Genomic DNA, 23,413 nt, shown 5'->3' on the forward strand with positions numbered 1-23,413 from the left:
GTAACATTAGCCCGTGCCCCGTGGCTGCCCGAAATACGCCCACGGCCCGTGGGCGGCCCGAGACTGGCCCGGCCCGGCCTGTTGACAATGTGAATATTCACATTGACATGTTAACATTCACATTGATAAGAGTGTAAAATTGACTCGCGTCCCACGGGCAGCCTGAAGCCCGTGGGCGGCCCGGGTTTGGGTCCAGGCCTACCCCGGGCCGCGGGCGAGCTTCGGGCAGCGGACAAATTTTACACTCCTATCAATGTTAATGTTAACATGTCAATGTGAATATTCACATTGTCACGAGTCGGGCCAAGCCCGCCTCGGGCTGCGATCAGGCTTCGAGCCGCCCACGGGCTGCGGGCCAATTTTACACTCCTATCAATGTGAATGTCAACATGTCAATGTGAATATTCACATTACCAACGAGTTGGGCCCGCCCCGGCCTGAGGTCAGGCTTCGGGCTGCACACGGGTCACGGGCCAATTGTACACACTTATCAATGTAAATGTTAACATGTCAATGTGAATATTCACATTGTCAACAGGCCGGGCCGGGCCCGCCCCGGGCCACCCACGGGCCGTGGGCGAGTTTCGGGCAGCCACGCAGCGCGGGTTAATTTTACACTCCTATCAATGTGCATGTTAACATGTCAATATGAATATTCACATTGTCACGAGTCGGGCCAAGCCCGCCTCGGGCTGCGATCGGGCTTCGGGCCGCCCACGAGCTGCGGGCCAATTTTACACTCTTATCAATGTGAATGTTCACATGTCAATGTGAATATTCACATTGTCAACAAGCCGGACTGGGCCCGCTCCGGGCAGCGAGCGGGCTTTTGGCCGTCCATGGGCCGCGGGCCAATTTTATACTCTTATCAATGTGAATGTTAACATGTCAATGTGAATATTCACATTGTCAACGGGCCAGACCGGGCCCGCCCCGGGCGGGTTTCGCGCCACCACGGGACGGGGGCCAATTTTACACTCCTATTATTGTGAATGTTAACATGTCAATGTGAATATTCACATTGTCAACGGGCCGGGCCGGGTCGGCCCGCCCTGGACTGTTGTTCAGTTTTATACTCTTATCAATGTGAATGTTAACATGTCAATGTGAACATTCACATTGTCAATAGGCAGGGCCGGGCCCGCCCACGGCCCGTGGGTGGGTTTCGGGCGGCCATGAGGTGCGGGCTAATTTTACACTCCTATCAATGTGAATATTAACATGTCAATGTGAATATTCACATTCTCAACGGGCCGGGCCGGGCCGGGCCCGCCCCGGGCCGCGGGCGGGCTTTTGGCCGCCTATGGGCCGAGGCCCAATTTTATACTCTTATCAATGTGAATGTTAACATGTCAATGTGAATATTCACATTGTCAATGGGCCGGACCGGGCCCGCCCCGGGCCGCCCATGGGCCGCGGGCGAGTTTTGCGCCGTCACGGGACGGGGGCCAATTTTACATTCCTACCACTGTGAATTTTAAAATATGAATGTTCACATCATTAAATTGCTAATTGTTCAAAAAATATTTATAAGGGTATCAAAATTAAATATAAGGGCATAAGTGTCCAAGAAAATAGTGTAAATCAAGAAAATGGACTTTATGGAATAAAACTATACATACATGGGACTAAATGGGTTAAAAAATTCCTTCATGGACTTCTTGGGTTAAAACACTTCTAAATTGGACTTATCAATAAAAATCCCAAAAAAGAAAGAAGAAAAAGAAATTAATTTCCAAAAACCTCCAATGATAAGTGCCTTTATATATTGTATACTATACTTACTTTTTATTTATTTAAAAATATATATAATTATTTCAAACTTTTTAACAAGTATTCATAGAACACTTAAACAAATTCTTTTTGAAACATACCCAAATTTTTTAATTGACTTTCATGTTTTCCTTGTTATTTTTGCTTTTAGTCTCTTCCTTTTTCTTTTCCTATTCTCTATATTTTGTGCAGCATTATGGCCAAACAGACCCTACAAGTATGTTGAATTTCCTCCATAGTTGGCTTCATCGTGTGGGAACCTACTTTAATATTATAGTATAGGATTAGGTATTGGAGGGGGGAGGCATGGCCCATTTTGACTTGTTAGGATCTGGGCGAACTTTTAAAATACACCCTCTATACATAATTATTTTTTCAAAAAAAATCTAAGTTAAAAATTGTAAATATTTATATTTTTATTTGTTAATATCTACACAAATTTATATAATTACTAAAATTTATTTATATTAATTATGACATGAAAAAATCATTACAATAACTTAAAAATCTAAAAATATAGTTTTCTTACTTTAAATAATTTAATCATTATAAGATTAATTGAGTTTGATCGTTATTAAAGAGGCTACATATATTATAAGAATTAAAATTAATTTGAGAGCCTTAGGATTGGGCCTAGATGGAGAAAATATTTGCATCACCTTCTTATTTTCCATAATTTGATTAAAAGATTAAAAAAAATGTGTAAAAAGATTGAAAAATTAATAAATCACATTGAAGAAGCAATTTGCTTAACATTAAAATTATCTTTGCACATCATTTTTAATATATATGTGAAACAGACTCTTAACACATTAAATTTATAGATTTTTTAATGTAATAAATTTTTGGTATAGTAAACTTAATAAATGAACAAGTGGTTAATGAGCTTTGGACCACCATCCTCTTTACTATTGTTACTATTAGTTGGGTGATTTTAGATTCACTAGTTCATCTTTTACATTGCTTTCATTTATTTTACGGAAACAAAATTTTGTGTTTCTTGTTTTGCATTAATGATTTTATAAGGGGTTATTTATCATTTGAAAAATAGAATATACAATCTCATTTTTTTTTAAAAAAAATAACACAAATAAAAGAAACAAAAGATAAAAATATGATAAAATAACAAATTCAACATATCTTATGAAATTCTTACTTTTGAAAATATCAAATTTCAATATGTCATTTTGTTACAAAAACCTTCAAATAGATTTGGCATTGCCATGGAAATACTAACCTTTCATCTATTATGCTTTGTTTGGTTTATTGAAATAGAATGAAATATCATTTAATTATAATATTCATTCACACATTCAATTTACTAAATAAATAAAAAATATATATATTATAAATGAGATTATCAATTACCGGTATAATGAAATATGTCATTCTAGTGAATCAAAATAGGGATGGATTATGTGTCCATATGTTTGATTTGCCAATAAAATTTCAGATTTATTCATTTCCAATGCTTTGATTTGAGAGAAGGATTAGGAGATTGTTGAATAGTAGCACAAAGAATGAAATTTAAAACATGTGGAAGAGAAATTAGAATTATGTTAATTTCCTACAAAAAAAGGGTAACTGCCCAATTGTTTTTACTCTATCCATGTAATGGTTTTTGAAAATCTGAGGCTAATATTAGAGTTAAAACAGTGTTCAATCTTTTGGAGGCATTCTCTCCCAAGATTAAGGAGGTTGAATAGGATTACTTTTAATAGCAATGACCCATGAGGAAATAGAGATGTATAAATAACCCCAAAACTCCAAACCAATAATACAAAAAATAAAAAATAAAAAAAGATTGTCATCTCAAGAACACCAAAAAACAGAAAAAAGTAAAAAGAACAAAAAAAAAAAAAAAAAAAAGAAAAAGAAAAAGAAGAAGAAGAAGAAGAAGAAGATGAATCCGACCTATCTTTTCCTCCGCATTTCGCTCTTCTCCCTCTTCCTATTCTTCTCACCCGTGTATGCCCACAACAAGAGCCATGAAACTCCCAAGAAGAACCCTCCTCAACCTACTCACTCTCCTTCTTCTTCCTCTTCCTCTCAACCTACTCATTCTTCTTCCTCTTCCACTCAACCTACTCACTCTTCTTCTTCCTTCTCTTCCTCTTCCTCTGTGCCAGGAAGTTTCAAAGGCTCTTTCTCCGCAGTCTTTGCTTTTGGTGACTCATACACAGGCACTGGCAATGCTCATGGAACGAGCTCAAGGCACGCCTCTACTACCACACGAGAATGTGATGGTCGCCAACTCGTTGATTTCCTATGCGACTCTCTATCCCTTCCTCCCTTGCCAGCATACAAAGGTACCACTTCAGGGAATTTCAAGCATGGAGTGAACTTTGCAATAAGCGGATCAATGCCTCCTTCAAGCGATGGTAAGAATAAAGATCACGCAGGAATGTGGAGCGAGTTTTCTGAAAATGTGCAGACTCAGATCAATGGGTACAACAAGGTTGCCCAAGAAATCAAGGGGGGAAATCCCAGCTCGGGCACCGCTGAGATTGAGGGTGCACTCTTCTGGGTTGGTGCAATGGGCGTAAAGACCTATGCTAATAACAGTTGGTCTTCAACTACACCGCTTAACAAGCTTACAGACTTGTCTGTTATCCATATCTGCGGACTTGTACAGGTATGCTTCAAAGAAACAAAATTGAACCGAGTGCAGCACCGCAAACGAAATGAGTTTTATGCTACTATTTATTTATTTATTAAAAAATGTAAGTAATAGCCACAAAATTTCATTATCAAGTTGCAAGCCAAGTTTATTCAAGCTCAAAAACAAGCCTAAAAGTCTAACTCAAGCTTGTTTAGTTACTTAACTAGTCGAGCTCGCGAACAGCTCAGTCATTGCAATTCTAATCACATATGTTTTGTACCAGTTTTCAAGCTAGACTCGACTTAAACCTAATGAATTGAATGCCAACATGTTTAATGTTTTCTACAAAAAAAATAAAAACAAACAAATAGTAAACTATAAATGTTTGCAAACGATACCTGAAAATTTCATGTTTCATATGACAGTCATTGTTGGACAGCGGTGCAAAGTACATAGTGGTTCAAGGACTACCGCCAGTGGGGTGCCTCCCTCTATGCCTTCTCATGGCTCCACCTCACGATCGCGACAAACACGGGTGCTCTGCAATTATCAACGCAGCGGTAATGATCCACAACGAGATTTTACAGGCAAAGATAGAAAATTTTCAGAGGAGGTATCCGAGTCATTCAATCATATATGCTGATTTCTTTAAGGCATTCCTGACGATCCTGATGAATCCATCGAAATACCACTTTCAAGAGTACTTCAAGGCATGTTGTGGCACCGGGGGTGGACAGTTCAACATCAACCCGAAATCGCTTTGCGGGTCGCACGGAACGTCCACCTGCAAAGAGCCCGGGAAATACATGAACTGGGATGGGATCCACCTCACGGAAGCCATGCACAAGCAGATAACTGATCTCTTCCTCCACCAAGGCTTCTGTACACCATCATTTGATCAGCTTATCAAGAAAAAAATTGGCAAGTAGATTGTCCTGTGTCCGTAGCCGTAGCTAGCTTAATTCGTTTTACCGCTCCGAGTGGCTTCATTCAGAGAGCGAGATAATAAAAGAGTGCTCAAACACAAAGTTTTGTATCCTTTTTCCCTTTTTCTTTTAAAAGTGTGATATACAAAACACACAAATTAGACTATTGTATTGATTGTAATACATACCTGTCCTGTAATAAAGTCAATCACAGCATTGTTTATGCCTTCTTGAATAATCTTTGATTCAGACTACTGAGGAAGTTGAGATGATGAACTTAGGATGCCTGTTTGGCAGCTAAAATCTTCTCCCTCCGCCTTAGCCCATCACTGTAAGGGTGTCGTGTCAAGTATTGTTTTCATTTTCGATTGTTGAATACAAAAAAAATGGATACAGAAAACTAGTTGTTTGACAAAGATGGTTTTTTAATTTTCAAAAGTTTTTTTTCACTCAACGGAAAATGATATGCAAACAATAGATGTTTCCAAACCTTACGTTATTCTTATTTCCAAAATCACCAAAAATAAAAAAATAAAACAAAATCACCAAAATCATACAAGATGTAATATCACCGTGCAGGGGAAGGTAAGACTCTCCTGATCTCATAAAATAAAATTTTGCTCAAACACAAAGCCGAGAGGGCAACAATCACTAAAGAACCAAGCCTCTAGCACCAAGAGGTAACAACTTAAAAACATCAACAAACTTCAACAAGCACTAAGCACAAGCCTCTAGCACCAAAAGGTAACAATTTAAAAAACATCAACGACCCTTTCACAGCCCAAGAGCACAGGCACATGAAGTTCTCACAATGTAATGGCTAATCTAGTAAGAGCTTCTGAAAAACATCAGAATTCGAAAACTGCTTTTTTGCAATGAGACGGTGAACTTTATCTGTAAGCTCCACAGCCTCTTCATCAAAATTCGAAGTCTTTCCTCATGGAAATGTGAGCAATGAAATGAGATTAAACATCAAAGAATACAAACAAATAGATCACTGCATCCCATATTCTTACTACGTTAACGTTTTTACAATCAAATTTTTATGATAGCCATACAAATAAATTCGACAGACAATTGAAACCAAACACATCCTTTTGTTTATCAATGAAGATCAAAATTTTACATGAAACAAGAGAAGAGTACACTGGAGAAATTGTTGGAGACAGCAACATCAAATGTAGACAAATCCGTGCAAGTCCAACACAACTATGCCTTTAAAGTTTTATTTCAACAATTGAAAAATAATAATAATAACAATAATTAAGAGCGAGATGCTTCTTTCAGTAAATCAATATGCACTTTCATGCACTTTCAACAATGGACGTAAAACTTAGAAGTCTCATAAATGAGAACTTTGGTATTGATCACAAAGATATCCTACACTGAGAATTATTAACTGCTTACAAAGTACAAAACAGGAATGGTCATTTCATTTGACTCATTTCCGTGTAACAATCTCAGAGAAATTTTCTTACCAGACTCTATTTACATTTGAAGGTTGGCTTTTTCTATCTGTACACCAATCTTCTCATTTTTACTTCAGATTAAAGAAGGTAATCATAATGCATTAAGAAGAACGCTTCCGAGGAATCTTTTGGCAAGCTGCTTATATAGAGGTAAAAACGCAACAAGTCCTCTTTGGAAACTGTTTCAGTGTCGACCACATCATCGCTACAAGTAAGGACCCATAAGTCTCTTGACTTGACTCTCTTTATGCTACCACGGCAAAAGGGGCAGGACTCTGATCTTGTGTTCCTGCAAGTCAAAAAGGGTTAGGAAGGGAATAAAGTATAAAACCCAAGATAGAAGCATGGACACATACACTGAAATGTGAGGGATACGCACAACATATATAGTTTATACATTTATTATATGGCATATATAATGATAAATAATTATTATATGTTATATAGGAATATTTAATTCAAAGATAATAATTTTTATTTTAAAACCTAAAGGAGAATAATATGTACAAATTTATGTTGTTTTTCTTTTTTCATTGGATTCGAAGTTATTTTATTCAAACTAGTAATGTGTTTCATGCGTGTCTAAATTATAAACACGTGTTCTCCAAGTGTTTGAAGCGTGTCTGAGTCTAGAATTTTTTTAAGATGGTGGGATATGTTTGGATGTGTGTTCGACAGGTGTTGGAAGTGTCCAATGAGTGTTGTGCCATGTCTACCTTCTTAGAAGCGTCATTGTTTGTTAGAATCAAGTATTCATGGTGAGGGAAGAAAGAACTCTAGTGAATATACTTACCAATCACGGTAGCAATTGATGCACATTTCATGACAGCAATTGGGCAAGACCATTTTGGTGCACTGCTCCAAGCAAATCCCACATTCATCTTCTCTCTCCAAATTAACATTGGAAGACCCATTACCGGCTAACAGTTTATTCTTGCCAGGTTTCTCATAATTAGCATTATCCGATTCCACCAAGTCACCATGGAGCCGCTGAAGAGATGGCAATATAACAGCTACAATTTGAAATTTTGGAACAAAAGACAAGTATAAGTACATAAACCAACCCAACTTCCACCTTAACCCTCTTAAAAAAAGTTCACAAGTAGATGATCTACAAACCATAGAAGTCCCTAATAGTTGCCTTCCTTGCATGCTTTGAAATTCTTCGTCTCCCATCTGAGTATACCTGCAAACAGAACAAATGCAGTGAATTAAATCTTTAGGCACCATGATTCTGTGAAAATAAAAGGGAACATTGCATTTACATGAGAACAACTCAAAGCAATTGCACTTTCCCGGAAGTGCAAGTCGGAACAAATGAGAGTTGTGTCTCGTGCCATAACTTTCACTTGCACACACATATTCATTTGCACCTCCGTGAAAAGTGCAATTATTTTGAGTTGTTTCCATTTAAAAGCACTTTTCCCAAAATAAATAGTAAACACTCCCAAATCATTCAATAATCTTTCCTAATTTTTCTAACCCTCAAGTTGGATTTGTAATAAGCATAAAAGAAAATTTGATAAAAATCATTAAGAAGTTACTAACAAACGAGTCCATCTTTAAGCATTTTTTAACCCTTCCCTCATTATCTCCAACAAGCACCAAGAGACTCAATTTCAAGAAAAGAAACAAAAATCAGTAGAGGGGATATATGGAACCAACCTTATACACGACTACATTGAAAAGATTAAGATATCTAGGGAGCAGACATGTGCACGAACAATCCATCCATTGGAGCAAAAACAGGAAGAGGGGTGCTAAGTGATTGTAAACCAATTTCATCTGAAGGCGTGCACCGCCTTTGGCTCTTGGAATTGCAGCAGCCCTGCATACCCATACAACAAAAGAAAAATAAATTAAGCCAACCGTAACATTTGCGCCTTCCTCTGCATTTGAATTTACTAACTAAAACAAACTAAGACTACATAAAATTTAACTCATAAACATTGAAACCTTATTTTCAAGGTTTGTTACAGTGCAATGGACCTCCCTCCTAGGTCCATGTTTCAACAGCAATCACCACACACTCAATATGTCTTTAAACTAAAACTTTTACAAAAAAAAAAACAAAAAAAGAGGACGACAAAACTATGTAATTCTAAACTGGGTGTTTTATGTACTACAGCTTTTAGCTTTATAATGTAAAGCTTGCTTCCTTACTTGCTACCTAAAATTCCTAACAATCAACAAAATCCTGAAACAAAAACAGTAGTAAAAAACAAAACTTTCTGCCCAAGAGAGATAAATTGCAATTTTGATTTCAACAAGGGATGTGAGATTAACTGTCAGTAGACATAAATGATAAAATCCCCAAATTGATAGTAATTGGTTTCACAAATTCCTCAACTGTACACCCTATACAAAAAGTACCCAAATTCCAAAACCACCATACAAAAATTTCCTCGACTCGCAGAGTATCTTAATCGAAGCGATGATGATTATTAATGAATAAAATTGACAATACATATACAGAGAATCAAAATTACAGAGAAGATAAAGCAAAACACAAGAAACCCAGATGCAAAAACAAGAAAGCAAAGTGGAAAGAGAGCTCACAGAGCGTTTGCATGCTGAATATCAGCTTCCAGAATTTTCAGAGAGTCCTGGTAAGAGAACCTAGACAACTGGTAGTACATCATCTCCATCTTTCTCTCACTAAAACTCTCTCTCTCTCTCTCTATCTTTATATATATATATATATATATATATGTATCTATCTAGGGTTTTGATGATGAGATAAAGAAAACGAAAAGACAATAGAAAGAAATTCCTGCTCCACAACCACAAATATAGATGAGCTGCGGGACCTAATCTCCACCAAAAACAGAACAGAACACAACAGAACAGAGCAGAGAGAAGAATATAAAGAAAAAGAACTGCTTTTTGGGTTTGTTTCTATCTCTTTCTGAATGGGAATGGGGCGGCTTTTGAGTGTTTGGATGGACCGCTTTGGTCGATGGGTGGGGTGGGTGGGTATTTTATTGTTTTTTTTTTTTTTTTGCTTTGTCACAGAAGAGACAGAGAGAGAGAGAAATAATTGAAAGCCCTGGCTTTTTTGTCTTCACCGGTTGGGTTCAAAAAAAAAAAAAAAAATTATATAAATGCTTTTCAATTCTTGGGGTTTTTTTTTCAAGTGAATTTTTTAATTTCTTTAATTCTTTTAGATAATATTTTATTCACTTTGCTTATAAGAGTAAATGATAATTTCATTTATAATATATTTTTTTAATAAATATAAGTAGAACAAAATGTTTATTCTATTATAATGTTCATTTGTGTGTTTTGTTTGATAGATTTTATTTGCAATGCATTTTCTATCATTTTTTTAAGTAAATGTAGGTGAACTGAAATGATTATTTTATCAGAATATTTATTTTTATATTTAGTTCACTAGAAAATACATTTTGAAGAAATTCATTTATTCAAATGTAAAATAAAAATTGAATCTGACATATTGAGTCTGTCATATGCCAAACTTATCATTGTATAAAAATCTTCAGTATAAAACACTTCTCCATTGTGAATTGGACTAATACCAACATGTATAGCTTTTCTAATGATTTAATGGTACAAAATCAAAAAAAGTTTTCATTGGGTTACTCATGCAAAAAACAAAGAAGTCAGAGACTTTGGAGTTATATAATTGATCGAGTAATTGAACATTTTGGATAAAATAGTGAGTGGGTGGATACATATATTTTTATTTGTTTCTTCATAGTATGATTATATTTAGGTTTCAAGTACGATTCTCTACTTCCTCTGATAAAAATAAAAATAAAAATAAAAATAAAAATAAAATAATCCCATGAAATTTGGGCATAAAATAATAATTAAATTGAGATGCTACAATGAAGCTAAAGTAGTTTATCCATCGAGTGGAAGTCAAAATATTCTCCTAATACAGACGTGTTGATTGAAGGAAGGTTTAGTAGATTTATATATTTATTACAACCATCATTGCCATGGTTGACGATTAACCAACTGCCCCCCATAATATTGCATTTATTATGATCATATAAATTCTACAATATAAAGGCTGGTCTGCCAACTTTAATATAATTTAAAAAGTTAAAAAATTACGTAAAAAATAAAAAAAAAATATTACTATTTATAAATAAAAAATATTAAAAAAATATTTTATATATGTTTTTATAATACAAGTCGACTGAATAACGCGACAGTCGTTCTTGTAATTGAGACTGGCCGGGGGCAAAAAAAAAAAAAATTTCATAGATAAAGTTACAAAGTTTGATGGTAATATTGGGCCTTAGAGGTTCACTAAAAGTTCCGTTTTAATAATTCGAATCGTTCAATATATAGAACTCGTCGAGTAATATATGCTTGTAAAAAATCACATTGATCGGATATCACTAACTATATGATCAAATCCGTTTTGTATAAACAAAAACAGATAGTGTGATAGTTAACTATTGAAAAAAAAAGTAATTCATTCATATAGCTATCGATATCCGATCAACGTGATTTTTTACAGACATATAATACTCGACGAGTTCTACACATTGAACGGTTCCGATTAGTAAAACGGGACCCGTGGTGGGCCCTCATGGGCCGAATAGCACAGTTCAATTTATGCTCAAAAAGGAGAGAATCAATCTCCTACACTATACCCTCTACCGTGCTGCGCTGGCCCATGCGTGTACTACCGTACAGGTTATTCCATCTATAACTTTCCCTATATATTTATTTATATAATTTTTTAATACAAATTTTTTTATAAAAAGTCAAAAAATTAACCCAAACATTTATATTTTTTTTTCTAACCTTTTAGTCTAAAAAAATAAAAAAATATATACTTATTTAAAATATTTCAAACAACTAATATATAAATAATCCTACACGTGAAAATATATTAATGGCATTTATTTTTTAGATCGGTTTCTCTGCATTTCGCAAAGTAGACCAAAGGTACTGTTAGGCCTTGTGGTAGGTCCGACTAAGGAATAAATTTTTTTTTTGAATTCATAATTTGGCTTTGGATTGAAAATTAAGAATTCGTTCTCCACAGATTAATTCCGGATTGGAGTTTCGGCTCTGAATTAGAACTGATCCAAATCATATGTGACTTAAATATATATAATCCGACTATTTTATAATTGTTGTTGTTACTGACAAAATATTTGTTTGATGGGAGTTTTATATTTACTACATGTTGAGTAATATGCTTTTTTATTCGGCTGTGATTGAGGCCTCGAAAATGAGACTCAAAATTGCCTCTTGAATGCATTTTTTTTTTTTTCTGGGCTAATACATTGCAGAAAAAAATAAATAAAAATAATAATAATAATAACAAGCAAAGCATCAACCCAGCCAAAAAAAAAAAAAAAAAAAAAAAATTCGAGTCAAATTTGAGCCAAAAAATTTGAGGCATCAATCATTAATCTTTTTCATTATATAATATGTTTATTTAAATTAATAGTGGAACAATATGCATGTTTATATTTTTAAAAATTATGAACAGATTAATATTGAAATGAAAATGTTATATGATTTTTCTTTATGAACAAATTATGTGAAACCGTTATTCTAAACTGAGCCAAACCATGTTTAAATGGATTGGTTTGGATTGATTCCATAATTTAAAATGATGGATAAACTACTAATAGGTCATAATAATTTAACTTAATTCCCATCAAGTCCTATTGATAATAAGTCTTAGTAAAATCGTTGTTAAAAATAATTTTTTTTTGCATATATCACTAAAAATTAACAATCAGTGATTTTTTTTTGTCATGATTTTTATAAATTGTCACTAAAACTTATAATTAGTGACGTTTTTCTGTAACAAATTTTTTAAATTGTCATTGAAAGTTGAAAACTAATGATGTTCTTTTGTGATGATTTTTTTAAAATATTTCTAAAATTTATAATTAGTGGCATTTTTTGTAACAAAATTTTCAAACTATCGCTGAAAATTAACAATTATTGACATTTTTTAATAGTGTTTGATGAAAAACGTCATTGATTCTCAACATAACCTATTAGACAATAAATTCACCTATTATGACCTACATATAAGTTTCCCTTAAATGAATTGGTTTGGTTTCAATTTTTATGGAACTATAGAAAACGGATTGGCCCTGATTTTATCTTAAACCGAACCAATTCGGACCATACTCGCCCCTACCTTGTGGAGTCTATTATGAGTCTCACCTTGACGATTTGAACCATTTAATTTATTTGACTATATATATAGATCATTTATGAAAAAATTAAATTGATCCGACAATTAAAACCCATTATTTTATTAAATTTATTTATAGAAAAATGAAACAGTTATTTTAAATTTACCATTGTCATCCCCCCTTTTTTTTTAACAAACAACAAAATATGTGACTATAATTATTGGATAAATTATGTTTTATTTATGGATGATTTACATGCATAGTAAAACAAAATGAATAATTCGCATTATGAGAATGAGATCATTGATGGCCTTACAAGACTTAGGGCCAGCCCTGGGCTAAGGCGGGTTAGGCCTGTGCCTAGGGCCCTCAAAATTTAGCCCAAAATAGGGCTCTAAATTTTGAAGATCCATTATACTATCAAATTTTAAATAAAGTCCAATTATTGTTAGAAGTCTTCAAAAACAAAACAACCCACTAAAATAGAAGCCCTCCAAAATAAAACAGCCCACTATAAAAGGCCTAAATAAAAATATGTTGCAAGCCTATATTAAAAACAAATAAAAAAATTAGTCTAATTGAAAAAACAAACAAAAGGCCTAAATTTACTCAAGCAAACCTGAGTAGCTACTAGCAATTTTTTTTTTTTTTTTTAGGCATATATACAAGAGGCCCAAATTTATAAGCTCGCCTAAGACCCTGAATTTTCAGGGCCGGCCCTAACAAGACTTAACAACACCTCCGGTCCTTATTTTTTTTTTAGACTTGCCAATTTTTTAACTAAAAATTTGAAAAAAACTGTACTCTTATTACAAAATTTATGCAAAAAATATTATAAGAATGACATAATAAGATTATTTTTATAAATAAAAATTAGCCTTGCGAGTGTTTTATATTAAAGTATTTATATTGTTTTTATTTTTATATACCAAAACCTATATTATATGACACGGTGATCTCAAATCACTGATTTTTTTTTAAAATAATAAAAGAAAGAAATGGAAAATATAGGGAAATTTTAAAACTTGGAGAAAAAAGTTGTAAACTTTTTGACAGGTGGTTGCTTTTATTTAATTTGAAAAACAAACCTCCAGCTGATTCTAGGTTTTTCCAGCAGGGACCTCTCTATCCAGTTATAAAAAAACAAAAAACAGGGACCTCTCTATTTAGCTTAAGCTTAGCCCAATCATCTTGAGGAGCCTTTCTCAAATTTTGGTTTTTGCACATGATCTGACTTTGTCAACTTTATTATATCATTAAAAGTAATCATGATCATTAAATATTTTAAAAATAAATTTAATGGTCAAAAATTTAATATAAGTTTGGCAAGTTATCAAAAAATTAAAAAATCAAAAAGTTACTTAAAAAATTAAAAAGTTATTACAATTCACCCAAAGTCAAAAATTACGACTACACAACTCTCAATTTTAATTTTTTCCTACACACTAATTTATACAATTTTTTAATACACATTTTTTCATAAAAAATCAAAAAGTTAACTGAAACATCCATATTTTTTTTCTTAATTTTTAAATTTAAAAAGACAAAAAATACACTTATTTATGACATTCTAAACAACCCCTAAGCTAGGAACATTACAAGGGTATAGCTAAAAAACGATTTTTTTTTGGTATTGTGAGAGCATTTTCAAGGCTAAGAGGCAAAATGCATTGTAACAATATGCATAAAAGTACCATCTTTATTTTACCTAATTAGTTTAGCTAGTACATTTTAACTATAATCTTTATTTTAGTCGATCGATCAAACACACCTAACCAATTTTTTTTAAAAATATATTATAAATATAGATAAATGAATAAATAATCTTTTTATGACATCCCGCATATATTAAAGTGGCATTTACAAATATATTTTTAAAAAATATATAATTAAATTATTCAGTGTGTTTGGTTTGAGTTTTTTTAATTAAGTTTTTTGAAAACTGAATTTTTTGTTTTTCGTGTTTTTTATTTTTATTTTTAGTGAATCTTTTTAAAATTTTATTTTTATTTTTTTACTTTTTTAGATGCACCTCACTTAGATGTATTTAAAAAGTAAAAAAATTTGTAAAAAAATTAATAAATACATAAAAATATGAAAAATATACTAAATTTTCATTTTTTGTATATTTTTGGTACTTAATGAATTTTTAAAAGATTTTTTTCACAAAAATTATACTTTTATGTGTATTTATATTAGGTGTCCAAAAACTAAAAAAAATTGCTTAAAATATTTTTAAAAATTCAGTAAAAAAAACACAAAAAATAAGAAAGTAAAATTTTCTGAAAAGTATTTTTGAGAAACCAAAAACAAGCAATCTGATTATTTTTAAAATATATATATATATATATATTTTGTATAAATATTTTCAAACCATCGTATTTTCAAATGGTAATATTTTCTCCCATTGGAGACGTTTTGGCACAATCCAATGGTGCAAAGTCATTTTGGCACATTCCTAATCAAGATCAAGACATCTCAGGACGACCATTCTAAACTATTGAGGTAATCCCCCAATATGGCCACCTTGTGTAATATCTGATGTACCCGATATGTGCATACATTATTGTTGTTGTTGTCTGATTATGTTTAACAAAAATTCGGTGAAATTTGTTTTTTTGTTTAAAAAATAATAAATTTGAAGGGTTTGGTGGTGAATTCAGTTTTTTTATTATTATTTTTTTGATGAATTTTGTTTTTTTTAAAAAAAATTGATCTGTTTTTTGGGAGGTTTTTTTTTCCCAGAAAGGATGAGAAATAAAGGGAGGAAAGGAGGGAATGAAGGAAATCAATTGGTTTTGGCTGAAGAACTCTTTTTAGTAGGAAACAACATTGCCTATCAATGAAAGTTGGCTAGATGTGACGAGTGAAAATTAAAATGGACAAAATACCTATCATAATGCAGAGTCGGTTAAAGGAGAAGAAAATAAGATTCATTAACAAAAATACCTAATGATATTGTTTTGCCTCACCCCTGGGAGATGCTCTAACAAGCAAAAGCTAAATGACGTTTAGCATAGTTATTTTTATTTTGACTACTAGAATTACTATAAGTTCACAAGCATATTGAAAAAATTGAAAAGCATTTCATCTATTTAGTTTTTATTTTATAATTTTAACTCATGTAATGCTTGTTTAAATCAATAACCATTAAAATATAATTTGTTAGGTAAAAATATTATTTTATAATTCCAACAATCTAAATTATTCAATTGAACAATTATTTTTCTTACTCACAATTTTGAACAAACTACACACTACAACCAAACATCCATCATTCATTATCCCCACTCCTCCCTTTTTTCCTCCGCCAGACTTTCTCATCAACCACTATGGAATCCACTGTTTGTTATGCATTTTTCAATTGGACTATGTTAACTGAATTCAAGAACTTTTGAGGATTAATAGATGAAATTGATAGTTAATGGATAAAGTAAAAAATAAAAAAATAAAAAAAGTTTAAAGGTTAAAAATAAAATTAATCTTGTTTTAATTTTGGCTTATTAATTGACTCACTATGCCAAAAAAATATATATATATGCCAATTATAGAAGCACCATGATCATTTTTCTCAAACTAAGAATATTTTAACATTAAAAAATCAAAATAAAACACGGAAAATGTTTGGTAGCTCAAATTTTTGTGGCTCAAATGGCTCAAATCTGTTAAAACGACGTCGTTTTATACTCAAAATCTGTCAAAACGACGTCGTTTTGACAGATTTGAGCCATTTGAGCCACAAAAATTTGAGTTACCTATCATTGTCGATAAAACACCAAGGGATAAATCCACACATACAAATCAAACCAATCAGATCAAATCAGAATCAACTGTGAGTTAAATAAGAAAATAAAAAATAAAAAATTGTTGATTTTTGACTATTTCTTTTGATATGATCTAATCGAATCTTGAGACTAATTAGAATGCTAAATTAAACAATATAATAGTCATTAAAGTGGATGCCTCAATTTGTGTACAAGATTTAGTCTAACAATAATGTTATATTAATTAAAATTTAAAATTTGGAGACCGTTTAATAATATTGATATCTAAATTTAGGTGGGTCTAGCTTATTGAACAGTTTTATTTTTTTTTCATATTTTTTTAAAAACAATTTGGACAAAAATAAGGAAAAATTATTGAAAAGTCCTATTTTGGAAACTTCGATATTATTTGATTTCACGTTTTAAATGGTTGATTGAAAAGTCCTTATTAAGGGACCATTTGGTAAGTCCCTTTTCAAACGTAGATGAGTATTGGTTAGACAGATATACCCTCGCTAATTAATTAGGAAAGTTTTTTTTTTGAATGTGTGACAGGTTTGATATGACACCAGTGATCCTCTAGAGTGAAATTTTCCTAAAGTTTCCTAGAGTGTTATATTGTGTGATTCAGATTTACTGGTAAATCACATCAGAAAAATTGATGTGACTTGCCAGTAAATCTCAACCGCACAATGTAGCACTCTAGGAAACTTTAAGAAAAAATCACTCTAGAGGATCCTTGCTCTTGATATGATACTCCAACGTGACAGGTACTAATGTGACACTCCAAAAAAATTAAGGTAAATTACAAATACACCCCCTGAGGTTTACTTAAAATACAGATTGTCCCCTGTGGTTTGAAAAATTACAAATACCCCCTTATTAGAATTTTTTATTTAACAGAATTAATTAAAAAATGAAATTCATAATTGCTCTCCTATACAATAATAAAATTACCTAAATTATTAATTGAAACATATCTTTAATACCATTAAAAATTGTTAATTGACTTAATAATTTATTAATAAAATGGACGATTTGTTATGAAATTAGAAACTTTATGAAGTGGAATGTAATTTTCAAAACCAGAGGGACGATTTATATTTTAATCAAATCTCAGGGATGCATTTGTAATTTATCCAAAAAATTAAAAACTCTTTACCGTATTTTTCTCAAATGTGAGAGCGTGACAGGTATGATGTGATATTCCAAAATTTTTACTCATCCTTAGTATACTTTTTCCAAATGTGACAACGTGGTAGGTATGTTTTGACTAGAGCTGAGCAAGGAATCCGTGAAATCCGTAATCCGATCCAGTCCAGTCCAATCCGATAGGTTTGGATTGATTTTTTGAATCCGCGGTTTGGTTTCGGATTGAAGAATTAAAAATCCGTAGTCCACGGATTGGTTCCGGATTGAACCCCACGGTTCCGGATTGGAACCGATCCGGACCGTATACAAATAGTCTATATTTTTATTATACATCCTCCCCCATAGTATCTTCTCTTATTTTATATAAAATCTAAACTCAAACCTAAAACTGTATAATATCTTCTTTTATTACTTTTGTTTGTTAGTTTTTAGTTTTTAATTTGTAATGGTCTAAATACTTATGGTGATTTTTCTGGTTGTTTAAATTCTAAGACAGTATGTCGCTATTATAGAAAAACATGTTGCTATTGTGGAACTAATATAGCGCTATGTTTATATTTTTATTAAATTAAAGTGTTATATATATTTTTGTTATTTAATTATGTGAATCCGTGGTCCTAAACCGATCCAATCCGTATTTAAATGGATTGGTTCGAATTGGTTCCATGATTTAAACGGATTGAATTGGTTCTAATTTTTTAGGAACCGTAGATAACGGATTGGTCCTGATTTTACCCCAATCAGGTCCAATCCGGACCATGCTCATCCCTAGTTTTGACACTTCAAAAAAAAAAAAAAAAACTCCTTAGTACACTTTTTTCAAATGTGACAATGTAGTGGGTATGTTGTGACACTTTAAAATTTTTTAAAACTCCTTAGTATATTTTTTTTAAACGTGACATGTGACACTCCAACGTGGCGGGCCCAATTTGATTGAATTACTGTGTGTCTTCACATCACGCGCTAAAAAATAATTAGTAAGGAATTCACGTCCCACACTACCCGTGTTTAAAATAACCAAACTTTAAAAAAATACTAGTGCATTTTTCGAACAACATGACATGCAAACACCCCACCACCTTTCTCATATATAACCACGCCACATATCTCCCAATTGTATTAACAAAGGCAAAACAGTTAACAAATAATTTAAAGGACTACTCAGCCATCAAAAAAAATTTAAGACTCTATGAATTACAAGTTTACAAAACAGAATTTACTAGTCAATTCTCTTAAAAACAAATACCAAATAATTCAAAGTAGTAGAAAAGCAACAAAAAAATATTTTTTTTTTTGGGTACTTCGAATTTATGAAAATTTTAAAAAATTGATTGGCAACCCTTAGCTTTTGTAATCACACATCCTCATTCAAAAAGCCAAAAATAAAAAATAAAGAAATATTTTAGTCCAATATATTGGTTTAGTGTTTTTTTTTTTTTTTTTTTAGGGCTAAAATAATAGACTCCAAACGGGATTGACAATTTATATTGACTTATCCCATCTTGTGCAGGTTTTCAAAGTTTTAATAAGAAATTAGGATGGGGTGTTGAGAGATTGGGTAATATAAACGTAGGAATGGCAACGGGGCGGGGCGGGGCCGGGGATCGCACTCCCCGTCCCCGATCCCCGATGGTCGAATTTTCCCCGGTCCCGGCCCCGATCCCCGACGGGGATCCTATCACTGCCCCCACCCCCGCCCCCAACGGGGATCGGGTTTCCCCGACCCCGAGCATTCCCCGGCTAAAAAAAAAAAAAAAAAATTCAGATGCCTCAAACACAGATCTGAAACAAAAAATACTATGTTTTATCATCATCAACAACAACAAATACAGATTTAAACTTTAAAAAAAAAAAAATTTGATCTAACACAGACACAGATCAGATCAAATCACTCACACACAGAAAAAAATTGATCTAAAAAAAAAATTTGATCGGCGACAGATCTCACACAGACAAATCTGAGCGACAAATCTCACACACACACACACAGACAGATCTCACACAGACAGATCTGAGCGACGCCGTCGGTGGGTTCGGTGGTGGTGACAGAGATCGAGAGTGGCTGGCGGTGGCTGTGGGTTCGGTGGTGGTGGCAGAGAGGCAGACGTTGTGCGGCGGTGGTGGTGATGTCGCCGTCGGTGAGAGAGAGGGGGAGTCGGGGCCAGCGGTGGTGCTGACGTCGCCGTCGGTGACCGCGAGAGAGAGTTGACAGCGAGATGAACACAGAGTGGGAGAGAGTTGAGATGAGAGTGAGGGAGAGAGAGATGAACGACAGTGAGAGTTGAGTGATGAGAGTGAGGGAGAGAGTTCAAGAGTTGGTTTTTTATTTTTATTATTATTATTATTATTATTATTATTATTATTATTATTATTATTATTATATATATAAATATATAAATATAAGGGTATAAAAGTAATTTCACTTCGGGGAAATTCGGGGGCGGGGCCGGGGATCGGGCCGGGCCGGGGATCAAACACTGATCACCGTCCCCGGCCCGTGACAGATCGGGGATTGATTTTCAAATACCGTCACCTCCCCGTCGGGGGTATTTTTCGGGGAAAAACCGCTTAAATCGGGGTCGGGATCGGGGATCCCCGTCGGGCCGATTTCAAATTGCCATCCCTATATAAACGGGTATGGTATATAATAATTAGTGAAAGTGTATAAATACGTGACGTTTTAGGAGTATCAAATAGTTTTTCTTTCTATCACAATTATATTAATTATTACACTTTCAATTTTTATTATCAACCCTGTCATTACTATTTTTCCTTTAAAAGTGTGACAAACTACCAACATGTCCCTCATTCTCACAAGGATTGCATGTTGACCGAGCTTAACCTAAGCCTTGTCCTAATTTATTTACAATTTAGACAATGTATTTTTGAATTTAGTACAAGTTTGACAAAAATTTAAGAGTGTGATCAATACTGAGTAAATTTTTTATCAAACTGTACCGATTCAAAAAGTTCGGCTCAATACGGTTTAATCAATTTAAGTATTTTCAAAGTTTAGTCATTTCTTAAATTTGTAGTATAATAAATAATTTATATAAAAATACCAAATAAGCTATTTGTACACAATTTTAACCATATCTAATACAACCATTCACAAAAATACAACACAAAAGAATTAATAAATACTAAGGTTTGAAATTTTTACTAAATTAGAATTAGAAATAAAATATAATTAATATAGATTATATATAAATATATTGGGTCAGTTTCAGTGCAAATAGGTGTATAGTATATCAAAATCGGTACTGAATCGAAAATCGAAAAAATTAATTTCCAAAACCAAACAGACCAATTTGTATTAAAAACTAGACCAAATATGACCGGTTTGATCCGGTTATTTAGTCAATTTTTTTAATTTTTCTTACATCCTTAAGCGTAGTCCTGACTCATTCAAACAGATATAACATACACTCTATTTGGTTTTGACTTTTAGAATTTACTTTTGAAAAAAAAATTATTTTTTGTTTTTTCGTATATTTTTATTTTCACTAAATTTTTTTAATATTTTAAGTAATTTTTTTAATTTTTAAACACACTTAACATAAATACACCTAAAAAGTATAATATTGTGATTTTTTTTTTAAAAAAAAATTCACCAAATACCAAAAATATATATAAAAAAATTCAATATATTTTTCATATTTTTATAAATTTTTTAATTTTTTAAAACATTTTTTTCACAAATATTTTACTAGATACATCTAAATAAGATATATCTAAAAAATAAAAAAATACTTAAAATTTTAAAAATATTCATAAAAAAAACTCAATTTTTAAAAAATTAAATTGAAAAAATTAAAACCAGACACAAATTTTATTTTTTTTTTAAATGACGATGATTTTTTTTTTTTTTTTGATCTGATTTAAATGACGATGATGATCGATGAGAAATTGACAATGAATACCCAGCAGCAGATTCAACAATCAACATCAATGGATGCTTGTACCCAACTTGATTGAGGTGTGTGCCCACTGCTCCCGAATGATTTTTCGCTAATGTTTGGGGCCTGAACTTTAATGAAAATGATCTCTTGCCCTTTTTTCTCTCCATTTCAGGTACTGATCTTCGTCGCTCTATCTTCTTAAACCCCACTTCTCAATTGCTAATTACTACATAGATATACTACAAATACATATCAACATCATCATATGTATGCCACTGTGTATGCTTTTGTCTATCTAATATCTGATTAAACCCCAAATAGAAATGGGAAATTTTTTTTTTTTGTTTATCTTATATGATTGAGTGTTCGGTCAACTTTACACCCATCTTCACTAAATGTGGCAATGGGCCCGCCCACCCTTCTCTCTTTTTTTTTTTTTTTATCATTTCCAATGTATTAGTGCTAGGGTAATCCGTTATTTACGATTCCTAAAAAATTGAAACCAATCCAATCCGTTTAAATCATAGAACTAATCCGAACGAATCCATTTAAACACGGATTAGATCGGTTTAGGACCACGGATTTACATAATTAAATAACAAAAAAAAATATATATATATATAACACTATAATTTCATAAAAACATAAACATAGTGCTATATTAGTTCCACAATAGCAACATGTTTTTCTATAATAGCGACATACTGTTTTAGAATTTAAACAACCGTAAGAAAATTGGTTTCACCATAAAAATTTAGACCATTATAAATTAAAACTAAAAATTAACAAACAAAAGTAATAAAAGAAGATATTATACGGGTTTAGGTTTGATTTAGGTTTTATATAGAATAAGAGAAGATACTATGAGGGAGGACGTATAATAAAAATATAGACTATTTGCATACGGTCCGGATCGGTTCCAATTCGAAACGGTGAGGTTCAATCCGGAACCAATTCGTGGACTACGGATTTTTAATTCTTCAATCCGGAACCGAACCACGGATTCAAAAAACCAATCCAAACCTATCGGATTGGACTGGACTGGACTGGACTGAATTACAGATTTCACGGATTCTTTGCTCAACCCTATGATTAAGAGAGCTCTAATAAGAGCACTAGTGACATGGCAACCTAAAAAAAAAAAACAAAAAAACAAAACAAAGGCAAAAATATCAAATCATACAGTGGGACCCACAGGTTAGAGCTCTTCTAGAGCTCACAATTTAGAGGTCTCAAGCATTTTTCTTAGTGCTATTAACGATGTAGTTTTTTAGTGGGCTAAATCATTGTTGCTTCACTAATTCATGCACTTAAAGAAACCTCAGTGGCCCTATAGAAATGGGTAGTTAGCTCAAATGCTAAATCATTGATTAAAATTAAACCCATATATATATATATATATAAACTAGTTTGTTTAACACATTAATAGGTTTTTTTTAAACTATCGTTCTAATGGTTTTTTTACAAGCGGTTAAAGTGGTTTTTTTAAGTAGCAGTGATTAAGAGTTTTAAAACTGGAAGTCTAATTTAAACTCTAGTGATGTGGCATAAGTGGAAAAAAAAAAAAAGATACACAAATAATCAAGCATAAACATCACATCACATGGTGGGTCTTACCAGTTCCTAGAGAGCTCTCAATCATTTTTGTTTTTAAAATGAGAAATGAGTTTACCTTTTTG

General features: G+C 32.6%; 2 protein-coding genes across 3 annotated transcripts; one reads left to right on the forward strand and one right to left on the reverse strand.

Annotated features, from left to right (window-relative positions):
- The first annotated feature begins 3,676 nt into the window (after nt 1–3,676).
- LOC145792077 (GDSL esterase/lipase At3g48460-like) lies at nt 3,677–5,539 on the forward strand. Its single transcript, XM_082872565.1, has 2 exons — nt 3,677–4,408; nt 4,801–5,539. Exons 1-2 carry the CDS (start codon nt 3,677–3,679, stop codon nt 5,302–5,304), a joined length of 1,236 nt encoding a protein of 411 aa, XP_082728691.1. The 3' UTR covers nt 5,305–5,539.
- Nucleotides 5,540–6,500: 961 nt separating this feature from the next.
- On the reverse strand, nt 6,501–9,643 carry LOC145791182 (RING/U-box superfamily protein). Of its 2 annotated transcripts, XM_082871437.1 has the most exons (6): nt 9,510–9,643; nt 9,330–9,460; nt 8,436–8,598; nt 7,890–7,956; nt 7,564–7,783; nt 6,501–7,059 (listed from the first exon to the last, which is right to left on the reverse strand). In XM_082871437.1, the coding sequence occupies exons 2-6, from the start codon at nt 9,416–9,418 to the stop codon at nt 6,849–6,851; spliced, it is 750 nt and encodes a 249-aa protein (XP_082727563.1). In that variant the 5' UTR covers nt 9,419–9,460; nt 9,510–9,643; the 3' UTR covers nt 6,501–6,848. The 2 variants fall into 2 exon arrangements, with proteins under 2 accessions (XP_082727563.1, XP_082727562.1); XM_082871436.1 differs by having other exon boundaries at nt 9,330–9,566.
- Nucleotides 9,644–23,413: the final 13,770 nt, after the last annotated feature.

This window comes from Camellia sinensis, chromosome 5 (genome assembly GCF_055761805.1).
Source record: "Camellia sinensis isolate YWXY chromosome 5, ASM5576180v1, whole genome shotgun sequence".
NCBI classification, from domain to species: domain Eukaryota; kingdom Viridiplantae; phylum Streptophyta; class Magnoliopsida; order Ericales; family Theaceae; genus Camellia; species Camellia sinensis.